The 12,640-nt window shown below is 37.2% G+C and overlaps 1 protein-coding gene across 1 annotated transcript in view; it reads right to left on the reverse strand.

The window, feature by feature from the left end:
• tmeff2b (transmembrane protein with EGF-like and two follistatin-like domains 2b) overlaps window positions 1-12,640 on the reverse strand; it is a 79,348-nt gene that overhangs the window by 61,382 nt on the left and 5,326 nt on the right. Inside the window, exon 2 of the mRNA XM_051897166.1 lies at window positions 668-777. Coding sequence (XP_051753126.1) covers window positions 668-777 — 110 coding nt within the window. The remainder of the gene's footprint in view (window positions 1-667; window positions 778-12,640) is intronic.

The following is a 12,640-nucleotide window of genomic DNA, read 5'->3' on the forward strand; positions in this document are numbered from 1 at the left end:
TAGCATGTCAGTAAGTGAACTTGTGCGAATCACATCCATTCATCTCTTTCTCTTACACACGCTTCTCCCATTCCACTTTCTGTTTGGGAGTCTGGAGGTAGGGCAGGGCAGGGCAGGGCTTTGGGCAGCAGCGTCCAACCGCAGGAGTAGGGCATCCCCACACACGCCCTTAAAGCGGCGGGTACCGTCTCTCGCTGTGCATGATACTTAACCGATAACCCTCCCCACCACAGCTAGAGGCACTCACATGGCCCCAGACTAGCGTTAGTGCTGCTCAATTGTATTAAGGGCAGAAATGAAAGCAGCGTGACCCTTCTTAAGTGCACAAGGCATCTTTGTGCCGAGCGAGGCCGGGCGATTGAGCAGATGCATCAAAGGAAATTCCCCCCCGCGCACTGCGCGAGCAGACAGATAATGCTATTTACCTGAGTGATGCAGCTTGGCCTGCAACAAGACACAGATGCATGATGTCTGAGTGAAGCAGAGCACTCTGACCGAGTGAGAGAATGTGTGTGTGTGTGTTTTCGGTGAGAAGGCATGTAGAGGTGTATTTTAATTTGTGACAGCTCGTTTACTCTGCATGTGGCTTTTAACACGGTCACACGTTCAACACATGGTGCTAAAAAAAGCATGCAAATGTTAGTATTCGAGGAGCATTGATTCCTACCTTAAAATCACAGATGCACGTCACCGTGTCCCCGATTCGCAGACACTCGCCGTCAAACTTGCACGTGTTTGTGTCACACAGAAAAAGATCGGTGTCCTGCTCTTCGAACCCTGCCATGAAACATACACAAATATAGGTTATAGATACTGTACAAAACATGCTAAGAACACTAACTGTAGTTTTGGGGTCAGTAAGATTTTTTTAATTAATATTTTTATTCAGCAAAAATGCATTAAAATGACAAAAGTGATAGTAAAACATTAATAATGTTACAAAAGATTTCTATTTCAAATAAATGTGGTTCTTTTGAACTTTCTGTTCATCATACAATCCTGAAAAAAAAAAATAAAAATCATTGTTTCCATAAAATAGATAATAAGCATCACAAATGTTTTCAATATTGATAATATTAAGAAATGTTACTTGAGCATCAAATCGATGAATATAAATAGAGGAATATAGAGGATTATTAGCAGTCATTACAGGAATAAATTACATTTTAAAATTATATTAAAATAGAAAACAGTTATTTTATTAGTATATTAATAATAATACTAATATTTCTAATGTATTTTTGTAAATGCAGCCTTGGTGAGCATAAGAGACTTCTTTCAAAAACATTAAAGGCTTAGTTCACCCAAAAATGAAAATTCTGTCATTTATTACTCACCCTCATGTTGTTTCACACTCGTAAAACATTCGTTCATCTTCACAACACAAATTAAGATATTTTTGATGAAATCCGATGGCTCATGAGGACTGCATTACCAACAAGACAATTAACACTTTCAGAAGCCAAGAAAGCTACTAAAGACATATTTAAAACAGTTCATGTGACTACAGTGGTTCAACCTTAATATTATAAAGTGACTAGAATACTTTTTGAGCTCCATAAAAAAACAAAATAACGACTTTATTCAACAATATCTAGTGATTGGCGATTTCAAAACACTGCTTCATATTATTATTATTATTATTTTTTTTTTTTTTTTTTTTTTTGCGCACAAAAAGTATTCTCATGGCTTCATAACATCAAGGTTGAACCACTGTAGTCACATGAACTGTTTTAAATATGTCTTTAGTAGCTTTCTGGGCTTAAAAGTGTTAAAGGGTTAGTTCACCCAAAAATGAAAATAATGTCATTTATTACTCACCCTCATGTTGTTCTGCACCCGTAAGACCTTCATTCATCTTCAGAACACAAATTAAGATATTTTGATTAAATCCGATGGCTCAGTGAGGCCTGCATTCAAAGCAATGACATTTCCTCTGTCAAAATCCATAAAGGTACTAAAAACATATTTAAAACAGTTCATGCGAGTTCAGTGGTTCTTAATATTATAAGGCGTCGAGAATACTTTTTGTGCGCCAAAAAAAATAAAATAAAAAAATAACAGCTTTTCAACAATATAGTGATGGGCCGATTTCAAAACACTGCTTCGGAGCTTTACGAATCGAATTAGTGACTCGGAGCGGCAAAGTCACGTTATTTCAGCAGTTTAGCCGTTTGAAAGGAGATCCGAGTCACTGATTCGATTCGTAAAGCTTTGAAATCGGCCCAACACTATATTGTTGAAAAGTCATTATTTAGTTTTTTTGCCGCACAAAAAGTATTCTCGTCACTTTATAATATTAAGGTAGAACTACTGAACTCACATGAACTGTTTTAAATATGTTTTTAGTATCCTTTATGGATCTTGAAAGAGGAAATTTCATTGCTTTGAATGCAGGCCTCACTGAGCCATCGGATTTAATCAAAATATCTTAATTTGTGTTCAGAAGATGAATGAAGGCCTTACGGGTGTAGAACGACATGAGGGTGAATAATAAATGACATTATTTTAATTTTTGGGTGAACTAACCCTTTAATTATCTTGCTGGCAATGCAGGCCTCACTGAGCCATCGGATTTTATCAAAAACATCTTAATTTGTGTTCTGAAGATGAATGAAGGTCTTACGGATGTGGAACGACATGAGGGTGAGTAATTAATGACAGAATTTTCATTTTTGGGTGAACTAACCCTTTAAAAAATCTTACCGCCCTAAAACTTAATTTAATTGTATTGTATATAGGCTAAAACAAAAATTATTTTACATTACAAAAGATCTATATATATAGTATAATTAACAATTATCATTCATTTTATTATTCAGCATTGGACATATTTAATTGCACAAAAATTTGGATTTGTTCATAATTTGACTATACCGGTTAGATCAGGTCACAGGATCTCATTTAGCAGCCAAGTTAGCATGTTATGTCTCAAAAATGGAACTGAATGTTTCATAATCAGTTCATATCGGTTCAACATCTCCAACAGTCTTTCCCCTAAGTGCACCAGCGGTCAGATGAAGCACTGTAGTTCATTAAAACTGAGTAAACACATCAATGGTGTGAAACAACCTCACAGAATTACTTCCTCGGGACAGAAGGACTTTTGGTTCCAAGTTGGATAGAGGATATTAAAGCTAAAGCATATCATGACTGCAGCAGCAAACAACAAACCCTCTGTTACAAAAGCTGCTTTGATAAAATAGAGCATGTCCCTGGTTTGAGGTCATAACAACCCAGGGTATGAAGCTTACAGACCTCTGTATAGAATGTGGGCAGGATGTCTCTTAATGGACTGAGGTTTTCTCCTTGTCTGTCAACATAAATGGCAAGTTCATACAGGCATACAGCAGACAACATACACACTAAGAGAAAATAACCTGTTTACAATATTGCTAAATACACTTCCAAGGGAACTCTCTCTCACACCTACAAACAAAAGTGAGACCGAGACAGATGTACGATCAGCATGATTCGGAAGAAGCAACGTTTCAAAACCCTTCTGACCTCACAGCCAATCTCTATATCTGACTATTGCATACAATGCCTTGAGTCAAAATTGAACTCAAAAGCTTCTCACTGTAAACACAAAGATGAACAGGATGATTCAGAATGAATATTTCATAAGCTCCACCATCTGCAAGTCAAAGAACAGGATGGGCCGAGCATCCACGTCACACTGTATAACGTTACAACATAGAACCATACTGACCCTTGTGAAAAAAGTGCACTTAAGTGTATTGATCATATACTTGAAATCCTAGAGTACATTTGTAAGAAGTAGATTTCAGGCAATATAATTTATATGAATTAAAAGGATAGATTATACTGTATGGAAATTTTCATGAACTTTTTTTTTTTTTACATACTTAAGATTGACTAATAAATTGACATTAAACACTTACTTTGAATATAGTACATGCTACATTGTCAGATGAAAAATTGCACGCCCAACAGTATACTTGACTGTAAATACAGTATATGCTGGTGCAAATGACATACGTTTTACTTGATCACTACTATAGTAGGTTGAAAAAAGTGCTCTCAAGTTGCATTTTTTGCACAAAGGACATATCTGAACACTAATTAAATAGCCCTTAAATACAATAAAGTTGTTTTATATAAATCCATACTTTTATTCAGCAAAGACGCATTAAATTGATCAAAAGTGACAGTAAAGACATTTGTTACAAAAGATTATATTTCAAATAATTGTTGTTCTTTTGAACTTTCTATTTATCAAATACCCTGTATAACTGTTTTCAACATTGATAATTATAATATATGTTTTTTTGAGCAGCAAATCAGCATATCAGAATGATTTCTGAAGGATCATGTGACACTGAAGACTGGAGAAATGATGCTGAAAATTCAGTTTTGCCATCACAGGAATAAATTACATTTTAAAATATATTCATATAGAAAAAGCTCTTCTCATATTTACTGAATTCTTCAGAAGAGAAAATCATGCTGGGCTTAAGACATTCCAAAAACAAAACAAACAAATAAATAAATAAATAAAGTTCTATATGTAATGTTTCTCTGGCAGGTTGTGCAGGATTATTGGAATTATTTTGAGATCTTGAAAAGATGCTATATTGATAAACATGACACTCGTGTAGACAAACTGACCTGAGCCCAAATTAATGAGAAGAGGAGAGAGAAAATAAGATACAGGAAGGGAGAGAGCGAGCGCAGCGCACAGATGGGCGCTATGATTTCTCTCGCTGAGATGAGACATGCATAAAATTTAAATATTGCCGGATCAGTTGTGTCTAGCTGTGCAGCCCATCATCCTCAGCGATGGTGCAGACTACTTAGCCGAGACAAACGAGTGAGTATGCGAGAGTGTGTGTGTGTGTCTGTGTGTGTGTGTGTCTATGAGAGAGAGACAGAGAGAGAGATGGGGAGGGGGTGGCACAGAGTGATACAGCGGTGCTGAAACAAGACAAGCAGCCAAAGTCTCAGGATAAGTAAGTCTGTGAGGAATGATAATGAACCAGAGACAAGCAGGCTGAGTAGAAGGGGAAGACGACACACACCATATGACACTGCAAACGCAAACACAAAAGAGGATTTCAGAGTAGGAGTTGTGGCACTTCAGCTCTGGGGTCACTTCCATTTCCATTCATCATATTCAGTAGATTCAGTGCTTCACATGAAAAACCAGCTCTCAGATTTTGTGCTTTGAGTTCAATCACTGAATTTACTATAGTGTAACATAAGGAATTGAATGATTACGGTTCCTTAACTATTACATTAATCGAACACAAAGTTTCTCGGGGGAATATACTTTTTCCTCCTATCTCCTCTCAACCATATCCCTTAGGGGCTCTGTATGTTTCATTAATGTCAGTTTTCCTAGGCTGGACATAATTTATATGTATATATATATATATATATATATATATATACACCGATCAGGCATAACATTATGACCACCTTCCTAATATTGTGTTGGTCCCCCTTTTGCTGCCAAAACAGCCCTGACCCGTTGAGGCGTGGACTCCACTAGACCCCTGAAGGTGTGCTGTGGTATCTGGCACCAAGATGTTAGCAGCAGATCCTTTAAGTCCTGTAAGCTGCGAGGTGGAGCCTCCATGGATCGGACTTGTTTGTTCAGCACATCCCACAGATGCTCGATTGGATTGAGATCTGGGGAATTTGGAAGCCAAGTCAACACCTCAAACTCGTTGTTGTGCTCCTCAAACCATTCCTGAAGCATTTTTGCAGAACATTGCCCAAAGCATCACACTGCCTCCGCCGGCTTGCCTTCTTCTCATAGTGCATTCTGGTGCCATGTGTTCCCCAGGTAAGCGACGCACACGCACCCGGCCATCCACGTGTTGTAAAGGAAAATGTGATTCATCAGACAAGGCCACCTTCTTCCATTGCTCCGTGGTCCAGTTCTGATGCTCATGTGGCCACTGTTGGTGCTTTCGGCGGTAGACAGGAGTCAGCATGGGCACCCTGACTGATCTGTGGCTATGCAGACCCATACACAACAAACTGCGATGCACTGTGTATTCTGACACCTTTCTATCAGAACCAGCATTAACTTCTTGAACAATTTGATCTACAGTAGCTCGTCTGTTGGATTGGACCACACAGGCCAGCTTCGCTCCCCACGTGCATCAATGAGCCTTGGGCCGCCCATGACCCTGTCGCCGGTTCACCACTGTTCCTTCCTTGGACCACTTTTGATAGATACTGACCACTGCAGACCGGGAACACCCCACAAGAGCTGCAGATTTGGAGATGCTCTGACCCAGTCGTCTAGCCATCACAATTTGGCCCTTGTCAAAAACCATTTTTCCTGTTTCTAACACATCAACTTTGAGGACAAAATGATCACTTGCTGCCTAATAAATCCCAGTAACAGGTGTTATTCACTTCACCTGTCAGTGGTCATAATGTTATGGCTATACATATATATATATATATATATATATATATATATATATATAGCCATATTGGTATATATATATACCAACATATACACTATATATATATAGCCATATTGGTATATATATATACCAACATATACACTATATATATATAGCCATATTGGTATATATATATATATATATATATATATGTATAGCCATAACATTATGACCACTGACAGGTGAAGTGAATAACACCTGTTACTGGGATTTATTAGGCAGCAAGTGATCATTTTGTCCTCAAAGTTGATGTGTTAGAAACAGGAAAAATGGTAACTTGGAAAATAACTTGGAAAAAAGGGCTGTCATCAATTAAAATTTGTTACATGATATGCTGATGAATTACTAAAATTAATAACAAATTTACTGATAATCTGCGTAATAAATCATCATTTAAAGACATTACATTGTGGCCAAAAAATAGAGTAAAGCACTGAACAGAAATTAGAAAAGTGGCTTTACTGTTTGTAGGTCAATGTACAAAAGCAGAAGAACATCTTTGTCCATTACACTATGTTGCGTCTCTTATTTCGAATCGAATATGACTGAAAGTAATGGCTTGTGGTTCAGCGAGTGAGTCAGATGTTAATTTGGTAACCACTCCAACTATTTCAGTGTGTAAGTGAGATGTTTTAGAGTTTGTGTGTGACTCATTTGTAAGTCATTTTAATTGACTCATTAAAAATAACTAACTTTCATTGGCGAATAAGGCCTGTTGTGTTTCAATTCAGATTGCACATCCATATCTCCGTTAACTAGTGATATGATTTTAGAATGATTTTTTATTATGCTTAAATTAAACTTTACTATTTTCATATTTCATGTTTAATATCAAGTGGTTTAAATATAGCACACTACAGAGCAAGTTTCTAGTGTAACTTTCTTTTTTTTTTTTTTAAAGAAACAGATAGTGTTGGTAGCTTAGCTAGGTACACTGTTTGGGTAAACAATGAACACCACACAGGAAGTGGCATAGGAAATACACTGGCAACAACAGAACTAAAAGTATACCAGAGATGACATCGAAGATATCAGAACATTTGCTGACAAACAACACATCACAAGAAATCTGCGCTTGCATATGTTGTGCTAATGAACTCGGGGCAAAGTTTCTTTGAACTAAAACATCTGTTAAATGAATAAATGAATATGCAAATGGTTTGAGAATCGTTAACCCGCAGGGTGCAAAAGCTACTAAGCATCTGCAGTAGTATTACCTAAAGCTCACACTAATGTGAATTATTGCTACCAGACCGCTGTTGTGTTCATGAACAGAGACATTATATTTCACATTGTAATTTGCAGTATTTTTGAGATGTCGAGGAAGCATTAAAAGGATTTATTTTCAACATATAAATAAATGTGAAATCACATGCATCTTTTTTTACAGCTAAAAAAAGAAATCCTTGCTTCTGTTTTTCTTTATATATATATATATATAATTTGTAATTTATTTATTTAGTCCCAAAGGACCTCTAAGCGATTCCTTTGGCTGAAAGAACTTTTATTGATTACTCTACTCAGTGCCTGACTAGAAATCCAACAAAATCACTTTATGGGGTTGTCTGAACTGTTTTATTATGACTTTTAATGTCTTTTAAATTGTTACATACAGGGTTTTAACTTTTTTGCTCACCAGCGACTGTGGTTAGTGGTTTTTTAAAGTTACTAGCCACTTTGACACCGATACCATGGGGAGAAACTGCCATATAGATATTTTTAATATTATCTCATAATTTGGCAGCAGTTATATTAAGCTGCTGTCACTTTAAGACCTGACGCACGGATCCATTATACTGTTACACATGCGTTTTCTTTCTCTACTGTTTACGTTCACTTAAAACATAACTGTGTTACAAAGTTGCCAAGACTGGCATTTTGACATGGTTTTGTGTGTATTTGACTGTTTAAGCACAATAAACAGCAAAAAAGTACTGAGAGGTGGCTTTATGTGAATGCACTTTGGGTGTGAGCACAAAATCTGCAGGAATGAGTAAAATTATGTGCAATACGCGCGATCCCACGCCAAAATTCAAGCCCTGTAACACCAACAATACTCATCCGGAGCAAATGAAACAAGTGAGTGAGGGGAGGCGGGTTTATGTGTCAACTCGCTGTCGGAGAGATGAGAGCGTCAGAAAGCGGAGCTGGTATTGTGTATCTGCGGAATATGAGTATTGGAAGCGTTTCAGATATTTTTGACAACACTACATTAGTTTATTATTTCAGATGCCTTTTTACTACAATTGAAAAATGTACATATTACATATAAAATTCAACCCGCCAAAGTGGCTAGTAGGAGTGAGTGCGTTACACGCCACATCTGAAATACACCCGCAGGTTGGATGGTGTTCTTTATTATGGATGTACACCACAAAACAGAAGCTACAGTCCGCTATTGCTATTGCTGTGATATCATGTGAGTGACAGGTTGACCAGTAAACACATCATCAGAGAAGAGAAGAGATGTCGCTGCAAAAGGGAGGGGAAGCTATTTTGATTAACGATTATGTGGGCAAATGAATAAAAAAAATGATGTGCATGGATAAATTGTTTAGAATAAATATTGCAATATTCAATATTACAATTATTTGTCAGTTTTGATTTCATGGTAGAAAGGCTCAAACAGTACTCTTTTGTAAAACATACTCCAATAATCAACTTCGGAAAAAAATTTCTCTTCTTTTTTTACATTGTAGTAAACAGATTTCCCATATAGTGAAATCTCATTATTTCAGTAGTGATATCTGGGCTGTCACACCTCCTGGGTTCAGTCACTGACGGTTGTTGATGCTAGCCATTTGGTAACAAATGCATGTAAGTGAGCACTACCCTGTCTCTCGTAACAGATGGTCCAGTAAGAATAGCCCGGCCATTAGTGTAGTATTTATACACTCATCATTAATCTACCATTGAGCTTGTTGGCTTTCATTTTCAAAAATAGACAAGCAGGAACAGAACTCATGTTAAATGAAGGACAAAGCTCTGTCTGTAACTTTTTCGGAGGTACCCTTGGAATACCGTGTTTGTGTGCACAAGGTTAATAAGGACTGAACTTCGCACCTTCTGGCACACCTGTGGAGGATCGACCCAAAGCCCCTGGGAGTCGAGCTCGGTTTCACCGCCATATGGCTGCATGTGACAGCTGCCCATAAGTACCGATCGAATGAACAGTGTTTCCTGTCTGTCTCGTGTAGGCAGACAAATCACATTCGCTCAAGATTTTATCTGGAGAATCACGTCACAATGCGAGTTTGGATGGCAGAGAGCACACGCTGACAAAAATACACACATTAAGATCTGAAACGTTTCAAGGGCGTAACTCTTTTCCCAGAATACAGAAAATTCTATTACATGTGCTAATTTAACAAATTAAGAAGCCCACATGAATTCCACACATTCCAAAGCAGAGCAACCTTTTTACCACTTTGAAAATGGAGGGAAACATTGCCTGAGAGACTGACCTTAAAGACATCATGAGTTTTGCAAATGGAAGGTATTATGTGATTTCACTCACTTCTGCTTTAGAAAATCTCTGTTTTTAATATGAAACAAATCTCATCTGAATCCTTGCCTGACCTACCTGACATTACATGAATTTGGTTCTAGTGTTTTTAGTTCTTGGTTCTAGTTTGGTTTTAGTTTACACATGCCTAGCGTTTTGCATGTTTGTTTAGTAGAAATTTGGCTAATTTGATCATGCTAACAGTTACCAACAAAAGCTTATAGTGTCAGATTGTACAATATTAAAATCAATTCCAAAGATTTTCATTCCAAATCAGAGCAGAAGACTACAGAGTAGCATTATAACAACTTTCAACACACAAATGTATCTAATATGATAAACAGCGCCGCTTTACCCCATATACGCATGGCCGGAAGAAGCGGAAGCGGTGACTGTGGCATAATAAAAGTTTCTCTGCTCTCGAGCCGTGTGCCGCGCTCGTCTCTCATTCGTTTCTGCTCGCACAGCACTCGGCTCTGCTCTGCTTCATACTACAGTAACGTTAATAATCTCATCCATGAACATGATTTCTGCCTGATTCCTGTCCCGATTCTTTTCCACCGGCTGTGAGGTGAAGACAACAACTCCCAAGATTCCGTGCTCAATCTCAGCATCATCAAGCTACACCTTTGTTTTGAATAAGTGACCTCTAGCGGTGAAAATTTACATAGTGTGCCTTTAAACATACTTTCACCAGTAATCTGAAAAAGTCTAGCTGATTTTGATAATTATCAGCATTTTGTTTGTAAATGCACTCATTGAGCCATGACTGCAATAAACCATTTCTCTGAAAAATCTGCTCAATGTGCATTTACTTTTAAACAGATTTGCCAGTAGCTTACACCAAACAGCCTTTTATTATGCAAAGTGTGAGCCACTGAGAATAACGCTACACAAGGTAAGTGATTTGACAGTTTACTGCGTCTTAAAGCTATGCCATGCATGCCATCATCGAGACAAGATTTATACCTAAATCACAAAAATTCACTCAGTGAAGCATTGAATCTTCTCCTCTGAAGATCTTTAACATAGTTGTTTCTAAATGGCCGACATTTGTGAATGTGTGTGCATATTTATTATACTGAGAAATAGTATATGCATTAAATACACCACAGAAATAGTGACTAGTTTTTTTCAGTTCTATTTGTAATTTACCATAATTTCCATCATTCAAATTTATGTTTTATTCTAATTATGTGCATTAACTAACTTTAAAAGGGTAATTTACCGCTTTTGGCTGTCTATGCAGTAGAAACGCAATTTCATTTTAAACTGGTACTGAATGACTAGGCGTTCCCTTTTGCTAAAAAGGTAGGGAAACTTCAACACCCATGATGCCCTTGGCTCGATCCCTCTGTCTTGTGTTCATTGCTTGTTGCACGTAGGGATCATTGTTCAAACATTGAATTTGATGATTGTTTCTGTGCAGCTGGCCACTCCAGCCCCATCCAAATTTGTGGGCTGTGTTCTAAATCTTTTGCACCCCTAGGATATACCGCATAATTGCCCACTGTCTGATGCAAATGCGTCAAATAAATGTGTAATTATTTGAAGAACATGAAACTGTGGCTTTGGGCCCAAATAGATTCAGGTCAAAAGGAAAGTCATACAGCAAACTGATGCAACAAATATGAAGGCTTTGGCAGATGTTTGTCATTAAAAACATCTACTTAAAGTGTCCCTATTGTGCGATTTTAAAGGTTCCTAATTTGAGAGGTCTCCTATAATAGACTGATATGCATCCAAGGTCAAAAACTCTTTAATTTTCTCATGATATACATTACAGTAGAGCTGCATGATTAATCGTTAAAAAACCGCAATCTTGATGCAAACACCCACACAATCTCATTCCTAAATGACAATGATTCTCCTGTGTCTATTAAACCTTGGACAAAATCACACTGGAACATTCAAATCTGTGTTTGCTCTGCTGCTGACCCAGAGAGAGCAGTTATAATGTTTAGGTATGAAACAGCTTCACAAACAGTCTTTTCAACCACACAGTATTGTTATTTCCGTGTTAATATTTAAATTATAACTGAAGTACTGGAATAAAAGTTTATAGTTCGGATATAAACCCTGATGTCTAAAGAAGCGAACAAAATTGAGCAAATCACCTTTTGAAAGCAACTTGGCTCTTCAAATAACAATTGTATTAATTACATTGATATGCCACCAGGTGGCGACAAAGTGACTGTTAAAAATGCATTTGTCATTGAATAATTCATTCAACAGATTCGTTCAGAAATGCTGATTCATCCAGTAATGAAACAAGTGAAGTATTTATGAGTAAGTCATTGAATCATTCACTCAAATCGATTTTTTTAATTATTCATTCAAATTAATTAAACATATTAAATAGACTGCAGCAATTAACATTTTGTCATAACCTCTAGTAAATTACATGTTATTTTGTTTAGTTGTCTGTTCAGAATCATGGGAGAATTGTAATCTCTATTTTACAATTCTCAATTAATCCAGAATCATTGCAGCTCTACATTGCAGCACATCTCACAGTGTCTGAAACAGTTCAATCTAGGATTGGGTCTCTCTAAACCCCTCCTTTCCCTACTCTGCTCTGATTGGTCAGATGGCCCAGTCTGTTGTGATTGGCCTACTGCTTACAGCACATATCGAAAACAAAACACCCATTACCATATATGAATTTCAGCTCCAGAGGCATCTTCTC

This window comes from Ctenopharyngodon idella, chromosome 6, assembly GCF_019924925.1.
Source record: "Ctenopharyngodon idella isolate HZGC_01 chromosome 6, HZGC01, whole genome shotgun sequence".
NCBI lineage: Eukaryota > Metazoa > Chordata > Actinopteri > Cypriniformes > Xenocyprididae > Ctenopharyngodon > Ctenopharyngodon idella.